Source organism: Danio rerio, chromosome 13 (genome assembly GCF_052040795.2).
Source record: "Danio rerio strain M-AB ecotype USA chromosome 13, GRCz13ab, whole genome shotgun sequence".
Lineage (NCBI taxonomy): Eukaryota > Metazoa > Chordata > Actinopteri > Cypriniformes > Danionidae > Danio > Danio rerio.
This window is the reverse complement of record NC_141033.1, coordinates 51,499,873-51,527,534: the sequence shown is the minus strand read 5'-3', so window position 1 is coordinate 51,527,534 and position 27,662 is coordinate 51,499,873. Positions and strand designations below refer to the sequence as shown.

General features: G+C 37.4%; 2 protein-coding genes and 1 long non-coding RNA gene across 7 annotated transcripts in view; 2 read left to right on the top strand and 1 right to left on the bottom strand.

Moving 5' to 3' along the window:
* LOC147841212 (uncharacterized) overlaps nt 1-27,662 on the bottom strand; it is a 1,204,737-nt gene that overhangs the window by 853,148 nt on the left and 323,927 nt on the right. The gene's annotated exons all lie outside the window — the stretch shown is intronic.
* Nucleotides 482-6,447, top strand: map10 (microtubule associated protein 10). The gene is made up of 2 exons (XM_087279830.1): nt 482-1,467; nt 3,872-6,447. The coding sequence occupies exons 1-2, from the start codon at nt 606-608 to the stop codon at nt 5,203-5,205; spliced, it is 2,196 nt and encodes a 731-aa protein (XP_087135956.1). The 5' UTR covers nt 482-605; the 3' UTR covers nt 5,206-6,447.
* ntpcr (nucleoside-triphosphatase, cancer-related) lies at nt 8,802-17,445 on the top strand. Of its 5 annotated transcripts, none has more exons than XR_015505087.1 (7): nt 8,802-8,924; nt 9,757-9,913; nt 12,216-12,312; nt 12,831-13,034; nt 16,059-16,123; nt 16,536-16,776; nt 16,861-17,445. XR_015505087.1 is itself a non-coding variant. In NM_001003463.2 (7 exon segments), coding segments are annotated over 6 exon segments (558 nt in total). In that variant the 5' UTR covers nt 8,854-8,893; the 3' UTR covers nt 16,540-16,783; nt 16,868-17,444.

The window sequence follows — 27,662 nt, the reverse complement described above, 5'->3', positions numbered from 1 at the left end:
TATTATTATTATCATTATTATAGAAATATTCCACTCGTTATCACATACTAAGGGTACATTTAAATTAATGTCAACCTGGAAAAGGTTCAAAAATATTGCTTTAAACTGTTTAAAATAATAATACATTTACTATTGTTATTATCTTAGGCATTATTATTATTATTATTATTATTATTATTATTACTATTATTATAGAAATATTCGTTATCACATACTAAGGTTATACAGTTAAACATGACAAACCATGAAATAATAATTATTATTAAGGTAACAAAGATATAATGTAATATAATAAAAATGATATCACAATTTTGCTTAGTAATTAATTTAAATGCGATTAACGCTTTTATTTTATGTCAACCCGAATAAAGCACAATAACATTGCTTCAAAACGTTTAAAAAATAATGAAAGCTGATACACTACATTTCCCAGAATACCACAGCTTCCATGACGTATCAAACCTGAGACGGTATCGTTGCTAGGTGATGCGACGCTCGCTTCCGACGTTGGCATAAATCTCCGTTACGTTTAGCCTAAAAATAATCTATATTTTAATATCAACACGTATATAAATGCGTTTTCTTCTACTCCAACACGAAGGAACATGCCACCAACGCAAGAAACTCTCTTTTCGCTGGAACTGGTGATTGACTACGTTCGCTTCGGCGGTTCTCGTGGCACTGTTTTGGATCCTGCAGTGGGAATCCGCTTGTTGGATTTCCCCACATTACTAATCTACCATTCAGGACGAGAAGATCCATCAAAATCAGGCAATGCTGATCTCTGTGTGTCACCCGAGGCTTTATCTCATCCAGACGACGGAGACAACTTTAAATACACCTTCCATAAAGGGAAATCATGTCTGTTCAAGATCAATCTGGATTCATTACACACTCATCTCCTCAACACTCCTCTCTATGCAATGGTGCTCGATGTAAAAGACGAGATTCCCAGACTTATTGGCAGCTCTTTGATTTCCCTGGCCAAAGTGACGGAGAGGATTAAAGTGGATGTGAGAAAACATGGTATTAACACTCCTGCTGCTTATGGAGAGAGACTGAGCAGCCCAATCTGCAACCTGATGGGAAGCAGCATAGGTGTCATCTCTCTAGCATATAAAATAGTGAGTTTAGGAGCTCATTTGATTCCTCATATCCCTGATAGCAGAGTCTATGAGGTCGGCGTGACTTGTGGGAAAGAAGAGCATCAGCTAAAGTGTGAAAATGAAGAGGAGATCCCACCAAAAGTAGAGGAGAAGCACAGTGTTATCTCTCAAGAAATAAGCCTTGATGGGCAGCCTACTGATATAGTGATATCTGAAGCGAAGGAGTGTGGGGTTCCAGCTTATACTCAGACAGAGCGGGCTGAACAGTGTGTGTCGTGGGCTGAGGATGCACAGGAATACACCACTTTCTGCCCTCCACCACTGTTTTACTGCTCCAAGAACAGCCAGCAGGAGAGGAAAAGTAGGATTTTAATCTTATGAAGTGTTGTATTTGACGCATTAATTAAAGGTGTATTGTTTGTCAGAATGAATGAAAAAAAAGCATGCGGAATATAATCTACCATACATTTTTTTAAACAAGTAAAAGGCTTTAATATAGTTCTATTAATTAAAATCTTTTAAATCTTTTAAATTAATTAAATCTTAAAATTAAAAATCTGTAAAAATCTTTACATTTTTCAGGATGAACTGATAGATAGATAGATAGATAGATAGATAGATAGATAGATAGATAGATAGATAGATAGATAGATAGATAGATAGAAAGTTAGATAGATAGATAGATAGATAGATAGATAGATAGATAGATAGATAGATAGATAGATAGATAGATAGATAGATGATAGATAGATAGATAGAAAGTTAGACGGATGGATGGATGGATGGATGGATGGATGGATGGATGGATGGATGGATAGATAGATAGATAGATAGATAGATAGATAGATAGATAGATAGATAGATAGATAGATAGATAGATAGATAGAAAGTTAGACGGATGGATGGTTGGATGGATGGATGGATGGATGGATAGATAGAATAACAGATAGATAGATAGATAGATAGATAGATAGATAGATAGATAGATAGATAGATAGATAGATAATTTCTCATTCTTCATTGTAATTATTTCCATTAAAACTAAGCATTTAAATACATTTATACTAATGGTTAATGGTAAATATGGTGGAATATTAATTATTGATTTTGGTCAGCATTAATAGCAGTACTTTATTATTCTGACAGATTTTTTCATTTATTTACATTACAAGCTATCATCACATTTGAACTTTTAAGCAAAAAAACTTTTTCCCTCAGCAAAATTTTTATTTTTAGTTTATTAAATGTCTTACATTTTTTATGTTCTGAGAGCTGAGTAAATTATCTTTCCATTTATGTATGGTTTTTAAGACATTATTTGGCAAAGATATGACAATATAACTGAATGTCTGCCATCTAAATACTGAGAAAATCACTTCTCCTAGCCGTGCATATCACTTATAAAAAATAAAATTGGTACTTTTACAAATGAAAATGAATTAATTCTCTAAAGATTTTCACATTTAATATTTTGACTCATACAATGTAACTTTGGGATTTGCTACATGTTTACCTGTGCAACGTAGAGTAAGATGGTCTTGTGGTCCAGAATGATATATAAATATTAGAAACTGCACCTAATTTAAATTTTTGGTCAGTTTGGGTCTGTCCTTTCTTCAATATTTTACTTTTTGACATAATAAATACAAGTTTGATGCATCAAGCATGATACAAAACACACAAAAAAACACAAAAATTTAATTGCATCCCAAATAAAGTTTGTTTTGACAGTGTGTGTGTGTGTGTATGTGTGTGAGAGAGAGAGAGAGAGAGTGTATTAATTATCCATTTATGAATACTATTTATGAATAAATATTTATATATTTAAATATAAAACACACATATTTAAAAGTATATATTGTTCGTATTATATATCTATGTAACAAAATGGTTTTGGACAGTTTTGGTTTCTATAGCCCCTTTCACACATACAGACCTTTCCGGTAAATTGCCGGCAATTTTCCGGAAAGCTTGTATGTGTGAACAGGTCCTTTTTGAAAATACCGGTAAACTCGTTCTGGCTATTTTCCGGAAAGAGAAGTTGTAACATTACCGGCAATTTGCCGGAATGCTGCGCTGTGTGAATGCAGAAAAAAGATTGCCGTAATAAGCGCGTGCACGTCTAGAACGTGCTGACGTGAGACGTCTGCTTTAGCCAATCACAACAGTCAGACGCATTTACGTCCGCGCGGTTTGTGAGAATAAAAGCCTTGGAATATTTTTCCAGACACATTTAGCTGCTAGAAGTTAGTCAGATCACGTTTATATGTTCTTCTTAATGCCAACTGTGTAAATAATCATCGATGAGATGCTTATGATAAGCCGTTGTTTGTTTACCTTCAAGCTTTGCGTGTGCCTGTGAAACAGCCTGTGAGCGCCTGCACACGCACATATTATGAACATCTCGACATGCGAAAGTGATCCTGCGAAAGTTGTTCACAATATTGATCATCCACAGAGTTTGTGATGTAGTCAAATGTTTACAAATACAAGCGCAGCCGTTTAAAGCTCATTTGTGGTGAATGATGTCAGAATTTACCGCTATTTTGGAATGGATGTGTGAATGCTCTTTTCCGGAAAATTTCCGTAACGTCCTCGCCTGTGTGAACAGCGCTTTTTTGAATATACCAGTAAAGTCGTTCCGGAAATTTTCCAGATATTTACCGGTATCACTGTGTGAAAGGGGCTTATGTGTGGATCCCAGCACTAAATACAACACATGCAAAAGTTCCATTTCAAATAATAACATTGTTTTCCTATGTCAGGCGTCACTGGGTTACTTGCAGCAATGGAGAGTCTCAATATAGAGGATCCAGAAGATGTAAACGATGAGGAAGAATCATCTGACATGCATGAATTTCCAGAAAAGGACAGACTGAGTAAGTTACATTCAACTCCAAAGCCTCCGCATAAAGAGACTGACTCAGCTCCGCTCCTGGACGTCATTAGACAGTTACCACTCCTGAACGCTTTACTAGTGGAACTATCACAGCTTAACATCCAGACACCACATCAGCAGCCGTTACCAATCCATCCCCACATGGCATGGTTATACACACCAGAACCAAAACAAAAATTAGAGAATCAGAAAACCAGTCCTAAACAAAGACCTGGCCGAAGCAGGATAAAAGGAAGCATCGTCAAATCTGTAAAGAAAAATGAAGAAAAGTCACCCAAGAGGAAGCTTAAATATGGATTAACAAACACTTTTCGTCTCAGGCTCAAGATGGTCAAATCAAGTCCCACCAAACAGCACGAATGCATTGAATATCAAGAGGTTAAACAAGAGCGGACGAACAAAACGAAGATATCAGATCATAAACGTGTTCGGAAGGCAGTCAGCAGAGGCGTTCGATTAGATGAAGATGTGCAGACAGCAATGAGCACTTTTAAAATAAAGCCAAAATCGGAAATACGCACGAGTTTAAAAGAAAGTCAAGATTCATCGATTGAGAGGAACCAAAAAGTTCGTATCCCAAGTCAGAATTCGACCTCATCAACCATAAACAATCCAGGTTTCACAAGTTTCAAAGACGACAGTAGACCGAGCAGTTATAATCATCCGAATAGCATCTCCTTCGAGTATCAAGACGACTTCACAAGCGTAAACACAACTGGCGGATACACACCTGACATTTTCAGCAGTCCAGAACCAGAGAAAGGCGGACAGAAAACACACAGCGGCTCCAGCACTTCCAGTAAAGCTCTTCCAGTTCCTGCCAGAGCTGAAAAATCTCCTCAACGTTCCCTCAAAAGCACACACATCATCCGGCCGCGTCTTCAGACTTCAGCTCTGAGCGTGTCCTCAGATGAGGTGTCCGCTGGCAGGCCCCGGTCACAGATGAGTGGGCCAAACACTCCCTCGGTCTGCAGGACGTTTGGAAGATCTGAAAGCTTCGACTCTACTGAACAGGACATGAGATTTGGGAAAGTGCCAGAGGATGTAGCTGCCAATAAAGCACTGCTGAAGTCTGTTTTGTCATCCGAGAAACTGGAGGATGAGGAGGAACTGGATGAATTGGGATCTCTGGGACTGGATGGGAATTGCTATCACGTTTCAGAATTGGTCGTCAACAAACTTCCAGGATATACACTATGAGAATCTAATTTAAAGGGACAGTTCACTCTCAGATCTTTTGAGTTTCTTTTTTTCTGTTGAACACAAAAAGAAGATATTTTGAAGAATGTTCCCGACTTCCATTATATGAGGCAAAACAAATGGGAATCAATGGGTTTTTGGGAGTTTTGGGTGCACTGTACCTTAAAGCCAGAGGACTTAGGTGTTAATAAAGCAGTGCTAAAGTCTATTTTGTTTTTAGAGAAACAGGAGGATGAAGAGGAGCGGTATAAATTGGGATCTCTGGGATTGGATGGGAATTGCTATTACATTTCAGAATTGGTCGTCAGCAAGCTTTCAGGATATACACTGACTGGATTGTGTTGATCTGATTTAAAGGGACAGTTCACTCTAAAATGGAAATTTGTTCACTATGTAGTCACAAATGTTGAACACAAAAGTAGATATTTTGTAGAATGTTCTCGACTTTCATTATAGTCGGAAAAACAGATGGAAATAAATGGCTGTCCAATGTGCTTTTGTGTTCAATTGAAGAAAGAAACTCAAGCAGTTTTGGAACAAGTGACAGAGTTTTCAGTTTTGGGTGCACTGTCCCTTTAAGCTAAAGGACTTAGCCGTTAATAAAGCAGTGCTGAAGTCTGTTTTGTTGTCGGAGAAACAGGAGGATGAAGAGGAGCGGGGATAACTTGGGATCTCTTGAGATGGGAATTCCTATCACATTTCAGAATTGGTGGTCAACAAACTTCCAGGAGACACTGTGATGATTTAATTTAAAGGGACAGTTTACCCAAAAAGTGGAAGTTAGTTCACTATTTAGTAACCCTTAAATCTTTTAGGAGTTTCTTTTTTTCTGTTGAACACAAAAGAAGATATTTTGAAGAATGATCTTAACTTTCGTTATAGTAGGACGAACAAAATGGAAATGAATGGGTTTCCAGATTTCTTCAGACTATCTGCTTTTGTGTTCAGCAGAAGAAAGAAACTCAGCCAGGTTTGGAACAAGTGACAGGGTTTCAGTTTTGGGTGCACTGTCCCTTTAAGCCAGAGGACTTAGAGCCTCTTATAAAGCAGTGATGAAATCTGTTTTGGTGTCAGAGAAACAGGAGGACGAAGAGGAACGGGATACATTGGGACTAGATGAGCATTGCTATCACATTTCAGAATTGGTGGTCAATAAACTTCCAGGATATACAATCTGATTTAAAGGCACAGTTCACCCAAAAAGTGGAGGTTTGTTCACTATTAAATCACTCTCAGATCTTTTAAGAGTTTCTTTTTTTTTCTGTTGAACACAAAAGAAGATATTTTAAAGAATGTTGACTTGCATTATATTAGGAAAAACAAATGGAAATCAATGGGTATCTGTTTTCAGCATTCTTCAGGATATCTTATTTTGTGTTCAACCAAAGACTATAGAATACATTAAAGGGACTTTGGCTTAACTGAAGAAAGTGTTTTGTAACATGACGACCGACTTTCCAGTTTTGAGTGAGTGCACTGTTCCTTTAAGACTGCACCTGAAAATCTGTTTTTATCAATAGTATCTGGATGCAGCCTTTATGATGCAAGCTGAGATTGCATCGCTCAGAAATGCAATCTCAGACACAATGCACTCAATGGAGCTAATGATGTCACCATGAGGGGTAGGGTTAGGGGTGAGGTTAGGTAAGCGCATTAAAAAGCATTGGATGCAGCTCTGATTGCAACAGACCCCTCTCATTTTTTTTATTGTTCAATTTGAATACGTTTTTCACAGTTTTACATTGTTTCATATAATGCATTTATTGGTTCCCAGATAATTGTGTTGTTTCTTTGTACAAATACATATTTTCTGGGTCAACAGATATTTTTTATATTTTTTGGTATTTGTGGCAAATCCACAATTTTATTAAAGCAATAAACACAGCTGTGTCTAAACTTAAATCCACATGTGTGCAAAGCAGTATTACATTCAGTATTTATTAAAAAGGGAAAGTTAATTATATTGAGCTAATATTTGCTTATAAAATGTATTTTAAATTAGATGTCTTATACTTAGTATACAAAACCAATGCTTTAATCTTTAGATATAATGGTAATGTTGTATAATATACATTTTACACATATTTATAGATAAAGAGAAAATGTGAAAAGCTTATTTATAAGAAATAAAATAGTATAGTGGCTACAATTCAAATGGTCATTTTGTAATGACAACAGGAGGAAAATAATATTTGATTTATATCATTTACGCTAATTTATAGATTGTTATTCTCACTGCTGATTTCAAGTGTACAAAGCTTGATTGTTTTCTGTAGTATTATTTTAAGAAAAAAAAGTATGCAAATAATTATATAAACTGAATTATTACGTGACGTGTTACTGTATAAATGCATAAATAAAACATGCAGTTTAGCGATCAAATAAAAGCTGATTATTTATTTTGCTCGGGTGGAAGGGGTATATTCTCAGTTAACTTAACTCTACTGAATTATCTGATGACTGGTATTTCACAAATTATATATTCATTAAAGGCGGCAACACCAAAGCTCCAAAAAGGGAAATTTATTCAATTAAAAAGCCTGAAACAAAGCGTGTAACAATTCGAGCCACACGGCTCTTCATCAGACCATGTGGCTCGAAACGTTACACGCTATGTGTCAGCCTTTAATAAGAAAATAATTTAATAAATTTGTATTTTTGGAGCTTTGTGTTGCTGCCTTTATTGGATATATAATTTACACCTATTGCGTTTTTTGGCTCAGCACCCAGTTACGAGGGATGTGCGTGCAATTTTTTTTTTTTTTGACATATTAGAAGTAGATATATTAAATATTATATACAATCTTTTTGACATATTAGATATTAGATATTAGTTTTCTTTCATAAAAATAGCAGATGATTTAATGTCCTTGGGTGGGAGAAATACAATCTTGCTCAAATAATGTGTGCTTTCCCTTATTTGTAAGTTATGAATTGCACCAAAGTCTCTTTCAAGGTATATATATATATATATATATATATATATATATATATATATATATATTTTTTTTTTTTTTTTTTTTTTTTTTCATAACAAGAACGATAGCATACAAAAAATGAGGAATACAATGTTTACATTTTTTTTACATCAAAGGAGCAAATCAGTAGTAATTTTTGTAATTAAATAAAAAATACAATTACGGGATATAGAAATTACAAAAAAAAGTATAAGAAAAGGATTCCAAAATTGCATACATTCTTATAGCTTTTTTATTTTTAATATAATGCTTAAAATCTATTTTAAACAAATAAATATTTTTGTTTATGTATATGGTACTTCCCATATATTATCATTAAATTAATAAACAAATTATGCTCCAAAGTTTTGTTATTATTATTGTAAATCAAAAAAAAATTCTTTACAAGAAAACTGAATTTTTAATTTTGTAACTTTAAATATAGGATATTCAACATCAAACCAAAACATTTATGTGTATGTTCATTCAAACAATATATATGTTTAATCGATTCCTCTAATTCACAAAAAGTACACGTAGATTCCATGTCTTTAACAATGTTTAACCACTCCTTTCACTGGATAAATTAAATTCAAGGTTTATTTATAGCATTTGGTTGCGTCCCTCTACGCCTGCGTCATATTCCTGCTCCCGGAAGTGGAGCTGTGCAGCATGATGTTTACATGCGCGATCCTGACCTAAACGAAAGCAGCAGGATAAATCTGTTCACGATGAAGCACGTGTTTCTGACTGGAGTTCCCGGTAAAAATGAATCCTGAATTTACGAAGCAATCCCAAATCTCCTGCATTTTATCTACGCCGAGCTTTGAATCTAGCTATGTGGCGGTTGCCATGGAAATGTGTTTAAACGCGAATATCTAGAGATGACATGCATGATTCGTTTAACATGTTTTTGTATTACTATTATAATAATATATAATAATAATAAGCTTATTTATGTAACACTTATATAAGGGATATAATAATGAACAATAAAACAAACAAGCGTAGCCCCCTTGTTAGCTAAGTACTTTGATATGCAAATTAAGCGCAGCAGTCCTGACCACTGACCCAAGCAACCAGTGTTATACTAGATTATCACAGCATTTTCCATCTTGCGTACGAACAGGATTATAAACAGGCTTTCGTCTATTATCATCTAGTAAATATTTAAGGGAATCTTGTGTCCTTGGTGTAACAATTAAAGTAACTGATATATTTCTTAATGGCTATATGCACAGCTAGTGTTTTTCAGCCAATGATGAACTTCCGGTGAAGCTTAATGTGACTGTTTTCAATAACATAAGGTTCCTTTTACAGCATCAATGTTGTGATGAAATTATAATATATTCAGTTTAATAGACTTAAGCATTTATTTTGTTGTTCAAGTGTTAAATGAGATGAAAGACCGCTAGCGCAGTCAGGATTAGCAGAGAAGCGCAGAAACTCCATTGAAAATACTGGGGTAAAATAAACTCATATTTTTAATGACGGTTCTGCGCTTGCCTACTGATCTTGACTGTGCTAGCGGTTACACGGTCTTTCATTTCGATTTAAGGTTGAACAACATTGGGGCCTGTTTTACATACTGCAGGTGTGGGTAAGACCACTCTGGTGAAGAAGGTGTGTGATGCCCTGTCGGGTCTGTCAGTCAGTGGTTTCTACACTGAGGAGGTGCGCGAGCACGGCAGGAGAGTGGGGTTTGATGTGGTGACGGTCAGCGGAGATCGAGGACGTCTGTCCAGGGTCAGGTAAAATAAAAAATGTGAAAATTAATACGTTTCTCTTTTTATACATGACTTGTTTTGTCTCTCAGGGCGTACTTACACTGTGTACAGTTGACTTGAACCGGTCCAAAGCACGCTTGTCCCCCCCTCCCATCTCCCCCGACGGCCCACACTCACATTATATTCAGGCCTGGGCACGCTTACATCATCGATGATGCGTTATTCAGTAAGCACTCTCGCTCAGCACAGCGGAGATTTCTTTAGCTATGCCGGTTTAGTCGTTTGGGATGCGGTGACACACACACTCAAACATTTTGGCTAACAGATCAGCCACTTTTGACCCTCATAAACAATTATAAAGTCCTCGTGCTGCAGGAATTATGAGGTTTGCTGAAGGTGCAGCTGTTGTGCAGTGAGGGGTTTAATAAACTACGACAGTTTGCGTTCATTAAACAGTAAGAATGATTATTTAATCCGTATGAAACAGTCCCTTAAAAGTCACGTCTCGTCTTTAGTTTCGGGCTCAGGCGCACTGTGCACTCAGTGAACCGCGCTCTGGCACACCTTCGTCCATCCAGGCCAGGGCCGGCCAACTGAACCACGCCTGAGCCCGATTCAGAGCACTCACACTTCTCAAACAATCCGGTAAATGGGCCTGGGCACAATTTATGATAGCATAGTGCAAGTATGCCCGCAGTCAGAGAAAAAAGTATCTAATAACTAATCACCTTATTGTATTTAAATTACATTTTTAATTACAATGTTTGAAAAGTAACTCAGTTACTGAAGTTGTTTAATTACCGGACTAAATGTAAAAATATATATATATTCTTTTTTTAAAAATCAACGTTTAAATGCACCACATATTAGACTTAATGCCTCATGGACAATAGAATCTGAGATTGTCTTAAATCTGAACCAAACATGACATTTTAGCTTTATTATAAAATGTAACACTTTAAAAACTATAAACAAACATCAAAACACAAGACATTTCATAGCAATGACAAATATTTAGGGGTTCATATGATCATGGAAAACCTGGAAAAGTCATGGAATTTTGACATGGCACTTTCCAGGCCTGGAAAAGTTTTGGAAAAACAGAAAAACCCACAAAGTTTTGGAAAACAGATTTCTATACTCGAATATAGGTTAGTTGTCTTTACTATTTTCTGTCCTTGGCCAATCACATACTCTCACATTATTAGTGCGATGTAAGTGTAACCCTACCAGTCCTAAACCACCCGACCCGCTCCAAGCTGAGTTTGAACTAGAGTCCTTCTTCATGGGAGGCTAAAGACCATGGCTGTAGCTAGAGCACCTTTAGAGATCAGAGGAGTGCGTTTACTTACTAGCTGCCCCCCGTTACATAAGCATTATCTAAAATAAATTTTACATAGATATAAATACAAGCTGAACCTAAATAGAATAGATTGCTGCGTGTTTTATGATATGCTGTAATAAAATTTAACATGTATTGTTTTTTATCATGCATATGTAGACATTGCATGAAACATTTATTTCAATTCAATTCAGCTTTATTTGTGTAGCGCTTTTACAATGTAGATTGTGTCAAAGCAGCTTCACATAAATGGTCATAGTAACTGGATCAGGGTAGTTCAGTTTTTAGTGTTTAAGTTCAGTTCAGTTTAGCTCAGTTCAGTGTGGTTTAAAATCATTACTGAGAGTTCAAACACTGAAGAGCAAATTTATCGATGTGTAGCTTTTCAGATCCTGAACCATGCAAGCCAGTGGCGACAGCGGAGAGGGAAAAAAAACTTCACCAATAGGAGAGTGAAGAAAAAAAACCTTGAAAGAACCAGACTCAGTTCGGCACGACCGTTTTAATTTCTCCGCTGGCCAAAAGTCTTGTGCAGAGCTGCAGTCTCAGCGGTGGAGGCTGGAAGCTGGCCTGAAAGTCATGAAAATTTACTTGAAAGTCTTAGAAGTCATGGAATTTTAGTAGTAAAAATGTGAACCCTCATGTTTCATTGCATGCTTCGCAAGGATGTTAAATCTACTTAATTACTCTGCTTCTCTTAATTGATTGATCCAGAACTGTTGAATTTGTTTTTGAATTTACATTACATTATCTGAAAATGAAAAGTAACGCCTTCACTTTTTCTGCACAAAAGTAATCTAATTACAGTAACTAGTTACAAATACGCCCAACACTGCTCTCAGTGGATGCTTATGAAGGACATCATCACTAATGTCGTTGTCAAAATAAATACCTGACAATGTTGTCATATATTTTTAATTTACCTTGTCCATCCCTAACACACACACACCCTCTCTTTCTCTCTCTGTGTGTGTTTGACCTCAGCTCTGGATCTGCCGCTGGTGGACGTGAATACAGAGTTGGCCAGTATGTGGTGGATCTCCAGTCCTTTGAGAGTCTCGCCCTTCCTCTTTTCAGAAACGTATGTACTGTCTAAGGGTGGATAATATAAACAGCTTAAATAAAACGGAGCATGATATAATTGAGCAATTTTTGAGAAAAAAAATATAGTTTTAGTTTCACAAATTTATAAAAAACAAAACAAAATATAGAGTGCTCAACATAAATGAGCACACCGTTTTTTGAACATGAATATATATATATATATATATATATATATATATATATATATATATATATATATATATATATTTTTTTTTTTTTTTTTTTTTTAGATTTATTTTTGGCCTTTTTGCCTTTATTATTGTAAATACTATCATGCTTTTTTCTGTTATATTTTAAAAAACTTTTACACTTTTTTTGTACTTTTGGTACATTTTTTATTTCAGTTTTGTAAATATTGTATTTTTATAAATTATTTTTATAGTCAACTATAATGACTAAATAAAAAATAAATCAACTTTTCCAATAATGAAGACAAGCTAAACATCAAACCTCATGCTCAGACTTGAGTTTCTGGATCTTCTGTCTCTGGATCAGATGCAGGAGGGAAGTGGAAAGCAGCTGTTTGTGATGGACGAGGTAGGGAAGATGGAGATGTTCAGCCAGCCGTTTATCCGAGCCGTGAGACAGATTCTGGAGAAATCCTCCTGCTCAGTCCTCGGCACAATCCCTGTTCCTAAAGGAAAACCACTGGCGCTGGTGGAGGAGCTGCGCAGCAGAGCAGACGTCAAGATATTCACAGTAAAAACAGCATTTACATTACTGAAACCTTCCACACAGACACAGCTCACAATAAATAGTTAGTTAGTTAGTTCACCCAAAAAAAGGAAAATTCTGTTAATACATGTTGTTTCATTCCTCTGAAGTCCCCATTCTGAACTCATATTAAGAAATTTTAGATGTAATCCTGGAGCTGTCATATCCTCCATAGACAGCAAGGGTCCCAAGATGCTGACACTCCAGAAAAAAACTAGAACATTTAAGAGTTCACACTTAGCTGTTAATTAATATAGCGTAATTGGCATGCTGTCCCGGGAGAGAGCTCCAAGCTCGTAATATCCTCAAGCCCGGGGCTCCCCCTGTTAGAAGGGCGAGAGGGGAGTTTGAGCTCAGGTAGGTCTCGAGAAATCCCCTGCTTGTCGCTGTGTAAGTGTAAACTAGGGTTGTCTTGGGTGATAATTTGGTTTAGTCGATTGGCTATGGTGAATGTTTTTGGATGGTGGGAGGAAACTGGGGAACCCAAGGGTAACCTACGCGAACACGGGGAGAACATGGAAACTCTGCACAGAAACACCAACCGGCCCGATAGGAGGTTGGACCAGTGGTGTTCTTACTGTGAGTGCTAACCACTTTGTCACCGTGTTGCCCTATCTGGAAAAAAAGGGGTGGGAAGTAGGGGTGGAAGGGGGGAAAGCTTCAGGACGAAGATAACTGGAGTGAAAAACTCTGGTTATTTATAATGCTTCCGGAATCATCTAACAAGGCAGATTACGGAGCTAATGAGGTGCCAGCCGTGTTGATCATAAGCACATGCTTCTCCCGAAATTAGTTTATAAATAAACCACATTCTACGTTCCTACTCTCACCTATGGTCATGAGCTTTTGATCGTGACTGAAAGGAAAAGATCTCGGATACAAGCGGTTGAAATGAGTTTCCTTTAGAGGGGCGGCAAGGGGCACTCTTATGGATAGGGTGAGGAGCTCTGTCACCTGGGAAGAGCTCGGAGTAGAGCCGCTGCCCCTCTACTTCGTGAGAAGTCAGCTGAGGTGGCTCAGGCATCTGTTTCAGATGCCTCCTGGATGCCTACCTAGGGACCTGGCCCCAGAAAGGCGGCTTAAAATGAATGAATGGATGAATAAACCACACTTGTTAATTTCAACTGACTTAAGTGTACTCACACTGTAAAAAATATCTGTATATTGACAGTTTCACATCTGTTTTTTTCTCACTTTTGCTTTTGAATTGAATTATAGGACTTTGACCTGATGAGGAAAAAGTGACTTTTATTGACATTTGTAGTAGTTTAAAGTGATACATGTCTGGCTTGCCAAATATTGTCTGATATATTGTCAGAAATGCCAAAACTAGGGCCCGCGGGCCAAAGTTGGCTTTTTGTAATAATAATAATAATAACTTTTATTTACAGGCGCCTTTCAAAGCACTCAAGGACACCTAACAGCAGATCACAAGCACAACATATAAAAATACAAGCAGGAAAAAAAAAACAATCAACTTAATATTAAACCAGCAAATCATTTAAAGCTATCCTAAACAAAAACATTTTTCCGAGATTAAAAATTGGAAATCGAGTCCATCTGGCGAATGTGCAAAGGCAGGGAATTCCTTCTTTGTATCCTTTAATTTGGCCCACCAGAAGGAAAATTTATGGGTAGGGTTGAGCAATGCCTCATTCCTATATTAATGTAACCTTTTGTTTGTTTGTTTTTTGTTTATTTATTTGTTTGTTTGTTTGTTTGTTTGTTTGTTTGTTGAGCTACAAAAAAGCAAACTGAAATGTTTTAAATAAATGTTGTACATGAATCAGATTTAAAAAAAAATGTACAACAATACTGTCACTTAACGAATAGGGCACAAAGCAGAAGACATCAGCGTGCAAATCAAGGCAAAGGCAGGTTCAGCATGACTAGTGTATTCGGCTTTGAATTCCTTTGTTTTTGACTTTTTAAATTGTTTTTCTAAATGGTTTTATTGTAATAAAGTTTAAATAATATACATAAAAAATTTTGAATGCAGGGCGACGCAGTGGCGCAGTAGGTAGTGCTGTCACCCCACAGCAAGAAGGTCGCTGGTTTGATCCTCGGTTCAGTTGGTGTTTCTGTGTGGAGTTTGCATGTTCTCCCTGCGTTCGCGTGGGTTTCCTCCGGGTGCTCCGGTTTCCCCCACAGATCAAAGACATGCAGTACAGGTGATTTGGGTAGGCTGAATTGTCCGTATGTATGAGTGTGTGTGTGAGAATATGTGTGTATGGATATTTCCCAGAGATGGGTTGCGGCTGAAAGACCATGCACTGCATAAAAATGTGCTAAATAAATGAACGGTTCATTCAGCTGTGGCTTCGCCGGGTTAATAAAGGGACTAAGCCGACAAGAAAATGAATGAATAAATGAATTTAGAATGCATTCGTAAATACTGATGAAGTGTTTTTTCTATTTATAAATATTATGAAGTAAATTAGGAAATTACCCATGCCAACTTTAATGTAATACAGTTTGCTATATTTACTTTGGGCCAACAGCTCTCAATCAAGCATCAAACTCGGATTTAGGCCCTTCATAAAAAAAAAAAAGTTTGGCCACCCCTGATATATATATATATATATATATATATATATATATATATATATATATATATATATATATAGATAGATAGATAGATAGATAGATAGATAGATAGATAGATAGATAGATAGATAGATAGATAGATAGATAGATAGATAGATATTCCAAATTTAAAAATAATGCATTTGAATTGTAAATAAGATTATATATTTGAAATACACAGTTTGATAGAGACTAGTACTCTTTTATGCAACACAATGGAAATGGTTTATGCCAGTCATTGACACCACTTTGGGGATCTGAAAATGTCAACTTTTCCAAATGTTTTTGAGGTCAAACAGAGGGGTAAACATTATGTCAATGCATTAGTCAGAACTTAAACTGTGTGCGTTTAATGTTAAGCCAACAATCAGCCCTCATCCTTGGTAAAATTCCAGCTAAGTTGGTGTGTTTTTCCTCCCACAGGTTACAAAGGAAAACAGAGACGTGATTTTTGACGACATTGTGTCTGCAGTACGAGAGTGCCTGAAGTAAATGAGGAGCAGCATCATATATGCTAAAATATAAACCTCTTTTTTATAACTAGAGAATCATTTACCATCAATACTGTAATGATGCAATTTTATTAGATAATGTATAAAGTAATGCTATTACACTGACCACAACATTTATTAATGCTAAAACTCACTTTCAGCATTAAAACAGCTTTACATTAAGTGCTCAAGAAGATCAATAATAAAATTAGTAGTGTTTGTGCACAGTACTGCTTGTGTTATAAAATAGAGTGCATGTCAAATTTGTTAAATACAAAGAACATAACATTATACATGCTTTAATCAGAAGCTGAGAACTGTGTGCATTTGATGTTAAACGAACAAATCAGCCCTCATCTTTGCTTTTTTTGGTCAAATTCCAGCTAAGATTGTGTTTTTCCTCCCACAGGTGACGTGATTGAGAGTGCCTGAAGTAAACGAGAACCGACATACATGCTAATAACTGATCAGTTATGCTTCCAGAGTCATTCTCAGGTGTTGTTTTTGACTACAGCTCAGTGTATAATGTATGCGTTTCAGCAACACGTCTGCTAATGGACGCACCTCTGCATTATTGATCGCGATGGAGTGAGGAACGATGCAGATATAAAGCTTTTCCACATTTTCCTCTGGACAGAAAGGCCATTGAAGTGCTGATCTTTCCTCATTTTGTGACCTGAGCTTCCTGTATACACACTTAAAACAAGATAATAACACGTTTCATTTATTGACAGCTAAAATTTGGAAATGCATGCCTGAATATGATAAAATAAGTGTACTTTTGCTCCAACACATTATGTTTGCTGCTCGTGCAAACTACTTATTTAAATTGAGCTGAAACACAATTCTTGTGTTTTTTTTTTTGTGTGTGTGTGGGGGGGGGGGGATAACTTAATTGTTTTATGTTTAATCTACTTACATTTGTAAACTCAATTAAACTTAATTGATTTGTTTAGGGATAGCATGAAGATCTTTAAAAAATGCTTGGTTCCACACAATCTTGTCTCAACGCAAATTGATTAAAGCTACCTTAGGGGTTTTTGCAATTTTAAGTTGATTGACCGTCAAACAATTAAGTTGTTCCTAAAAAAAAATTCAAGAATTGTGTTGTTTCAGCACATTTTAAATAACTGTTTTGCTGCTTTTTCAAACTACTTTATTGAGTCTGGGATAAAGGAGAAATGACACATTTAAGGTGCTTTTTGTTGACAAAATACAATGATATGATGAGATGAATACTTATATTTGTTTTGTTGACTGAAAACTTTTTATGTTGGTAGATGCAAAGTGAAAGAATAAAAGTTTATGTTTGAAGGTGCGATGTTTAATAGCATCTACTATATAGTGTCATGTGCAAGTGTGCAGAAAGCCTGCGTTTGAGTGAAGGTCTCGGCCGTTAGATCGCCCCCTAGGGGCTGGCTGCAGTACAAGTCATAAAGCCCGCCTCCTCCGTGTTAATGAAGGAGACTTGAGCCCAAATAAAAAAAAATTATTACACTTGCAATAAAATGTCCTGAAAGATGGTTCTGGTCGATTAAGGCACTGGTTATTGTGCTGAAATAGGTGCAGATCTTCATTTTTGTAAACAGTTTGTTTTTAGCAGTAATTTAATGCTGGGCGTGTCATCGTGATTGACAGCTGTGATTGACAGTTTCTCAAAGCAGCGCGTCTGAGCTTCGGCAGGAGACTGAAGTGTTATTATTCGATTTCTGTGTTATTTTACCATGACAAAACGAGTTCAGCAGTAAACTATAGTTTCTGACATACATGATCCTGGTGGAACATTGTTTATTCGCTAAGGTCAGGGCTTTTTTCGGGCTTTATTAGTTTGCTGATACACGCCTAACCACCCAGATAGCAAAATACACTCGGGCCAGTTCCGGCTAGATTCTCGCCTGCCGGAGACTTGCCCCTCAGACTGAATACCTCTGCTGGACCTACTCCGGATGCCTGGACTCACTGCCCGATTCCAGCCCGAGTCAATCGAGCCAGATGAGATGCGGCGGCCGAGCGAGCCGGCGCTGCCGCTTGCGAGCCGGAATCAGCCCGCGACGCCGCGAGTATGTTATGCGCTGCAGCCCGGAGCTGGCGCGATTGCATAGCCTATATAAAACCCTCATATTTGTTAACGTTATTACATCCATCTGTGTTGATATGACAGCAAACGCATGCTGAGAAGTTCGGGGGGCGTGGTTGATTTTACATAAAGCGTTTGGTTGGAAGCTCGACTCCGCTCATTTTCGCGGCTCCTCCTCTGGCTCCATCAGACAGTCCTTCTGCGCATGTCAAGGCTCCAATTTCAGCAGTCTTTTGCGACAGTTTGTGCCTGTCAAGCAGGCGTTTTGCCCTCAAGGCGTTCAATGGGAAAAGGGGCTGTCGAGTCGTCCATATTTTTTACAGTCATTGGTCATGTGTGAGCAGATATGATCAGATTCATCACTTACTTTACAAAAAAAGAAAAACATTTTGAGAGTATAAAACCTTTGTGTGATGAAGCTCTGAAAATGCTTGTGTGTTTACTGAACAACATTAACCCTCTACTGCAGTGGTTCTCAATCTTTTTTCATCAAGTACCACCTTAGAAAAAATGGTCTCTCCAAGTACCACCAAAACGAGCAGTATTGAAATACAGTAGCGTGGTGGGCCCAGTAAAGCAGCTACAACTCTGCACAGTTAAAAACCTGGCAGATTACCTCAGAAATATAGCCTATATGGCATAATATATACATCATTTTTGATAAATTTAGAAATATATGTAGCATGTACATGACATATTTAATTCCTCTGCGTACCACTAGAAGGAAGTCCGCGTACCACAAGTGAGAACCAGAGTTTGAGAACCACTGCTCTACTGTATGGTGTTGCTGTACGACTACATGATGTTTGTTCATTTCCCTGCCACTGTTTCTTTAAGACCAACATTGTAATTTTTTTCAGTTGGAAAGAGAAGACCTTAGTGTAGACAATGATATGCTTTGGTTTAGTCACATGACGTGCAGTGTTTTTCTGTGGCGTGATTTCTGACAGACTGGCGTTTATTGTGAGTAGTTGCTGAATGCAAATGTAAACGTCAGTAAAAACAAAGGATTAAATTATGTCAGATCCACAAAACAATCTGAAACATCACCTCTAGTGAGTTATGATGGCAATCACAACTAATTTTTTATCAAATTATTTTTTTGTAAATCGATCAAATGTATATGCAGCCAAATGGCAACACTGCCATAGTGGATTGTGCAATATTGCAATGGGTTAGCTAGCTAGCAAGGTCAGCTGTGAACTTTTAAGTTGTACCAATAACAACATGAATGCCAGTAATATAATGTTGATTAGTCACGTGTTAATGGCATTTCCGTTACTGATAATATGTAGTTTTAATGGCAAGACTGCTTTTGATATGAATACAGGGAACAGTGTGTTAGCGAGCACCACCATGTTCTATGGTAAGTGAAAGAAGAAAAGGACAGAACTGGCTCTTCCTGCAGATGAAAGTGAGGATGAGATGGGTTTTAAGTGGCCATGAGAATGATGCAGACTGGACATTTGATAAGAGCAGTGATGCAGACAGGTCAGGTGAGTTAGCTCTGAGGCAGATAAGACAGGTGTAGTATAGTATGTAGTTTAAAAATACTGTATTAACATTGTTAGCAAGTAGCTGCATCGTTCTGATGCATCTGGATATATTAGACATTTGTCATTACTGGAGAAAATATATTTACTGTATACATTATAATACAATATTATGTTTTTAATATTTAAAAAAAAAGTTTTAATAATGTTCAGCAAAAACTAATGGAATAAATGAAAGCTGTTGGAATAGGAGTTGTTGGAAAGTGTGTATAAGGTGTCTTGTAAGTTCTGTGTTAAAGCTTATAATACTGCAACACCAATTCAATCAAAGCAACAAAATTATTAATTATAAGGAAAGATCTCAATTAGAAATGGCTAAGTTGGATCCAAGATTGGACAATAAAGTACCTTAAAAAAATTAACAGCACCTCCAAGTTAAGCCATTCTAAGGAAAGAAAAAAAACTGTCAAATATATAAATATTTTTTTATAGATTTATCATAATGCGTGTAGTAGAGGGTTAAATTCGCTTGGAACAAAATTGTGAGTAATTTAAATAAAAAGTAATTTTCTGTTTATAATGAGAAAAGTTTTTTTTGTTTGTTTTTTACATATGAATGCATGCAATAAATTGGCATGATTGCAGATTATTCAGTGCATTCGTCCTGTCACTGCGATTTTATATACATTTTTTAGAACTATTAGTTAATTAAGTTGCCTTCGGCTTAGTCCCTTTATTTATCAGGGGTCACCACAGCAGAACTTATCCAGCATATGTTTTACAGAGCAACCCAGTACTGGGAACCACCCATACACTACAGACAATTTAGCTTTTTTAATTTCTCTATAGCGCATGTGTTTGGACTGTGGAGGAAACCCACGCCAACATGGGGAGAACATGCAAACTCCACACAGAAATGCCCACTGACCCAGCCGGGACTCAAACCAGTAACCTTCTTGCTGTGAGGCCACAGTGCTAACCACTAAGCCACCGTGTCGCAAGGGATGGCAGGGATTTTCACGCACAATCATCTCTAGGGTTTACAGAGAATGGTTTGAAAAAGAGGAAATATCCAGCGAGTGGCAGTTCTGTGGGCGCAAATGCCTTGATTATGCCAGAGGTCAGAGGAGAATGGCCAGACTGGTTCCAGCTGACAGAAAAGCAACAGTAACTCAAATAAGCACTCGTTAAAACCGAGGTCTGCAGAAGAGCATCTCTGAACACACAACACATCCAACCTTGAGGCGGATGGGCTACAGCAGCAGAAGACCACACCGGGTGTCGCTCCTGTCAGCTAAGAACAGGAAACTGAGGCTACAATTCACACAGACTCACCAAAACTGGACAATAGAAGATTGGAGAAACGTTGCCTGCTCTGATGAGTCTCCATTTCTGCTGCCACATTCAGATGGTCGGGTCAGAATTTGGCGTCAACAACATGAAAGCATGGACCCATCCTGCCTTGTATCAGCGGTTTAGGCTGGTGGTGGTGGTGTAATGATGTGGGGGAGATTTTCTTGGCACACTTTGGGTCCATTAGTACCAATTGAGCATCGTGTCAACGCCACAGCCTACCTGAGTATTGTTGCTGACCATGTCCATCCCTTTATGACCACAGTGTGTCCATCTTCTGATGGCTACTTCCAGCAGGATAACGCACCATGTCATAAAGCGTGAATCATCTCAGACTGGTTTCTTGAACATGACGATGAGTGCACTGTACTCAAATGGCCTCCACAGTCACCAGAACTGAATCCAGTAGAGCACCTTAAGGATGTGGTGGAAAGGGAGATTGGCATCATGGATGTGCATCTGACAAATCTGCAGCAACTGTGTGATGCCATCATGTCAATATGGAGCTGAATCTCTGAGGAATACTTCCAGTACCTTGTTGAATCTATGCCACAAAGGATTAAGGCAGTTCTGAAGGCAAAAGGAGGTCCAACCCAGTACTAGTAAGGTGTACCTAATAAAGTGGCCGGTGAGTTTATTTGTCAAGTTGTCATAACTAACAATGTCATCTTCGCATTTAAAATGACATAACATTACAGTTTACAGTCTTAAGCATGCATAAAATCTCATTCATGACATGTCTCAGGTCATGATTATAAAGGTTTAATGACAGGCTTATGAACACCCCTTCAAGTAAAGTGTTATCATTGCTGAATCACTGTGTGTGTGTGTGTGTGTGTGTGTGTGTTCCAGGTCATTTGAAGGGCGGCAGAGGGCCAGACAGATTGAGAAGGGGATTTTGGGTAAAGTGTCCATCAGATGACTGGTTAGGGTCACCTCATTGCTGCTCTCTTAAAGGCGCTGCCAATCGCCCGCAGTGGCAGAACAGATGGATTATATAACAGCGCTGATGGGTGCCGTGCCAACTTCTGTCCTGTATCTCTAGCAGACACCACTGACCCTACAGTAGATGCAGTTCAGTTCCAAGATTCATCCTTTTAGCTGACCTCATGTCATCTCGCAGAATCAACCAGTGGATGACAAGTGCCTTGGGAAAACAAATTTAACCATGAATAAAGAAATGTGCTTCACATGAAGGGACATTTACATTTGCTTTCAGTTAAGTAGAAGCATACTATATTTTCAATAAACTTAATCATTGTTATACTGTGGTGTTGTGGAAAGTTGTTTTGGTAGATACTACACTCTAAAAAATAAATAAATAACACTGAGATATTTATATAATAGAAAGTAAAATAATAATAAAATAAATAAAAATAAATTAAGCAACAATTAAAAACATTTAAAATATAAAAGTAAAAATAACAAAAAAAAATAGACAAAAATAATAGCAACAAAAAAAACAAATAATAAAATTTAAATAAATAAATAAAAACAAAAAATATTTTTAAATAAAAACAACAAATAAATGGAAATGAAATAAATAAAACAAATAAAAAACAACAATAAAAAATATTTAAAATAAACAAAAATAAATCAAATTAAAAATAAAAACAAAAAATAAAATAAATAAGCAAACAATATAAAAATTTAAAAAGAAATTAAGAAAAAGAATAATAAAAAAATACATAAATAAAAAAAGATCTAAAATAAATAAAATTAAAACAACTAAAATAAATAAATAAATAGGATTGATTTTTTTTTTTACCTTTATTGGGTTATTTATATGATTCAACTGATACAGAACAACTGTGTTAAAATGGGTGCGTAATGTTGTTTTGCATTATAATGTTCATTTAAGCTCTAATGCAATAATATGGCTATTATTTGCATCAAATATGCATTTACGTCACTGTGTCGAGTCATTTTTATATCAATTTATGAAATGCATTATTAGATAAGTAAATGCTGTTCTGATATGCAGTGTGAACAAATCTCAGGAAAACTCTGAAAATCTTATGATTTGCTTGATGGCTAAGACATTCTGATGACCAGTCAGGTAACCCCCCCGGTCCTACGCCACCCAACCCGCTCCGAGCTGACATCGAACCGGCGACCCTTCCACATGGCAGTCTCTAGTAGTTGCTCTAACAAGGAGGCTAAAGACCATGGCCTCTAGCGTCTGTGGCTAGAGCACCTTTAGAGGTCAGAGGAGTGAGGTTTACCTGCACAGCACTTACTAGCTGGCCTCTGCTACACTCACCGCCCTAAACCTCACTCCAATCCGGGTCACGGCACCAATGTAACCCCGACATTTCTACGCCACCCAATCCGTTCCGAGCTGGGATCAAACCGGCGACTTTCCGCATGGGAGTCGGTTGCTATAACAAGGAGGCTAAAGACCATGGCCTCTAGCAACTGTCGCTAGAGCACCTTTAGAGGTCAGAGGGGTGACGATTACCTGCACAGCACTTACTAGCTGGCCTCTGCTACATTAACATGTTGTTATCTTATAGCTAGGATTTTGGCTCGTCGCCAGGGTATTGGGATACAGTTCCTAAGCAGAGCACTGTTGTATAAGCCTGAAGGACTAAGCGATAGCCTGAATAAAACCAAGATATGATCACTTATAATGCAAAATAGGGGCTCTTTAAAATTTGCATGGTTGCCAGGGTGTTGCTAAGCACTTGCCAGGATGTTTCCCATTAGCTCAAAACACAATAATTCAATTCTCCACCATGGCATTTGTAAGAATTGAAATATTACAAATATTTTTGATGTCTTTGACAATTCAAAACATGAGCTGAAAACAGGGCCAATGGACTCCACAACCCACCAGGGGGGAATGCGGGAAAAACCAGTTCCTGCTGCATTTGCATCTGAGTATGCTGAAACTCAGCTTCATCCCCCCAACTCACACATATGGTCATTTCAATGTTTGAATGTTCTAGATTAACCAAACTGACTTTAACTATCATGTTTGATATCATTTGAAATGTCTCAGTGCGATTGGTACAATGGTCTCATTCTCTCAGAAACAGACATAATCAACACAATAAATATATAACTTCAGGCATCTTTTGAACCACTGTGAAGGGTGTGACTTTTTCCTTTTGTTATACACACACACCCCCTTCCTTGAGGATTATTTAAGGTAAAGTTTGAGAAAGACTCAGGGCGATTCTGCTTACCCAGATCAGCCCATAACATGGAGTCTGCTCCTAGTTATGTATATTTGAGAAGTCAGGTATGCATCTTTTTCATCTTGGATTTATCTTTGATAATTTGATGTTTTGTATTGATCATTTATGAATTGACTGATTGAATTGGCATAATACATTTACCTGACTAATAAATTGTAATGTTTGACCATATTTTGCTCACTCTGTAATTATTAATTCAAGTAGATTACGCTGTATCCTTGTTTCCGCACGTCTTGCGTCAGGTTAGTAGACGGACTAAAATCCAATTGAGATGGAGCATTGGGCACACTAATTGTGTTTTAGGGATCCGTCTGACTCTTGATATTGATTCATTTTAGGTGTACTTAGGTGGAAAGGGCGATAACTTCAGTCTAGGTCAACAAGGTGTTGCACGACTAACCTAGATTGGGTACCCGACCTTTGTTTGAAGGTAATATTATTCTAAATTAAGTTCATATGGGAAACCATGGGCTTGGTGAAAACCAAAGTTACTATAGAGTCCAGTAGTCGGGTACATTTATATTAATGCCCTAACCTCTAATTAGAAATGATGATTGTCTTAACTCCAAGGTGTACATCTAAGCGGGACTAACTAAAGTATTTTAGAACGAGCGCGCTGGTAGCGGCCATCTAAAGTATTAAGCAGGTCGCACACCAGAAGCGCTGCTCGGCGCCGCGACACGGCGCGTACATGACAGATTAAAGTATCGCACACCAGACGCGCACATTCGAATGATATTTAACATGAAACTAATCAGATGGCGCTCTGTGGCGCGGCTGAAAAATGAACTGCGTCCTGAGCCGTCGCCGGGCGCCGCCGACAGCCGCCGACTTGCGGCGCCGGTGTGTGTATCCTGATAGAAACTTATGATTAGAATTCTAAAATACATGGCGCTGCGTGGCGCGCCGCCGAGCGTCGCTTCTGGTGTGCGACCTGCTTTAGTCAATTTACCTCTGTTTAATATTCAAGACTGACCGGAGTGTGACCGTGAGGGACGCCTTCGGCCGAGGCGATTTCTCTGAGCGACATGAGCACCCGAATGAACGGATGTAATAGTTACTAGTGAAGACAAAAGGTTCAAACATTTATCTAAATTACATATTGATATAATCTTCTTAATGTTTTATGATTGGAGTCAGATAAAACGAGGATAAATATATTAATATTCTAAACCACCTCATATTAAAATTGGAGTCAGATATGAGCTAAGTTTAATATAAATCAACATTGTGCACTGGAAAGACCGAACAGGCATTAAACCTTCATCCACCAGTGGACACCGGCATTGGGCCAACTGGGTGGACCTTACACATTCTAGAATGTGTTTCTCCAATAGGCTACTGGGAAGTATTTCTCGTCTGTTTAATGGATTGCTTAGGAAAGTAATTGCATTATACTTGAGGCAAGTATTGAAACATTAGTGCATAAACATCGACTATTGATTGGACTAAGAGCATTTCACACCATCGCGTCATTAAAACTAACAAGTTTGCATCCTGTTTTTTTATTAGTTTTCCTCTAAAATTGCTTTCGTTGCATCCCCTGTGCACAATAAACACCAGTTCAGCCTCACACACAAGCAATTTCCAGAAGTCTGCTTTATCTGAACTTGCACAAGAGGGTTGCTCATAAAACAAACGTCTGCCATAAGAGCTCCTCTATCCTCTGCCAACACTTACAGATGGTGAAAATGTGTGTGTGTGTGTGTGTGTTCACTCACTGACCAAGCCATCGACACAAAGCCTTTCAGAATAAGCATGTTTGGACAGCTTTGATTTCCATATTGCTGATATGCATTGATGAAGGGCAGACGCTGAATGTGCATAAGTGAGGCCTGCGGGTTTATACAGTCTGGAAGATCACCGCGGGGCGACGGCTCTTTTGTCCACACCTTTTTAATATCGTACAGTGTACAACAAGCTTCCTCATGCACTGAGATGAATTATAACAGACAGGCGTGCTTCCAATTAACGCCGAGAAGATGCAGAGCGGACAAAAGCAGCGTTCACAGGATAAAGAGAGCGACGCCGGCATATATTATAGCATTAAATGCTGAATTAGTAAATGCAGAAAAGACAGCACAATATTTTAGTCAAAAGACTGGAACAGAGTTAGGAGGTAATGACACATGATTTTAAAGCTTTTTAATAATGCAAATAAATAAATAAATAAATAATAATAATCAGCACATTTACATTACATGAATACATATAACATTACAAAGCTTTAAATTAATTCATATAAATAAATCAAATATATAAATAATAAACATATATTAATTAATTAATTGATTACAATTTTAAAGTCAAGACTGCTTAGATTCATATTTATATCATATATATATATATATATATATATATATATATATATATATATATATATATATATATATATATATTTTTTTTTTTTTTTTGCATATTTAATTACCTGCAAATTATTGCAATTAGAAATGTATTTAAAAGATGCAATATGCAAGTTTGACATTTTGACATGCTTGTTTTTGAACTGTGGGAATAAACCGGAGGACCCGGGGAAAAACCCATGTGATCACAGGGAAAAAAAAAAAAAAAAAAAAAGAGCAAAACTCTGCACAGAAATGTCGCCTGGTTTGAAAGGGAATTAAACCAGGGGTATTCTTGCTATGAGGCAACAGCGCTAATCACTGCCCACCGTGTCGCCAATTTGAAAGGAGAGAAAGTAGGGTTGGATGGGGGGGGTGGTTTCTTCAAGACGAAGATATTGAGATGAGAAAAGTCTGGTTATTTACAGTGAGTTAAGGATCCTCTGATAGGATAATCAGTCATTAGCTAAAGTTGGAACAGCTGTGAACAATCATAAGCACGTGATCCTCTCGAAATTTGTTTATAAATAAACTTCACTTATAGACCTTTTTCATGGCTGCTGCATGGGGGCGCCATAGCGACCAGCGTCTTCCGGTAGAATGCAATAAACTTCAGTTTACAGCGTGTACAACTGGTAATTTGCGCTCCGAAAAAATGGGTTTCAATGACGTTTTTAATGGATAACGGAGTGTTTTTGTGACACACAACTTAGAAATGTGTCTGTTAAAGCCGTTTTAATCTGTCACATGTGGTTCAAGCACGTCAGAAATACGAGAAAAACGTTCTCCTAGTTCACGTGTTGCCGTCCGAAATACAGTGCACACACAGAAAGAGAGAGAGAGAGAGAGAGAGAGAGAGAGAAAGAGAGCAAACCAGAGTACTGGCATGAAACTTAACAGGTATGAAAGTCGAGCAATTTACAAAAATGAGCAATAAAAGTCTGTTATTGATCCTCTGCTGGCTGATTTGCTGTTCATTCTAATCGCGAGCCGTTTGTGTTTTATTTCGTGTGTTGTTTTCACCACGGTTTGTGTTTTTCTGTCATTTGGAAATGACACTAGCCTATA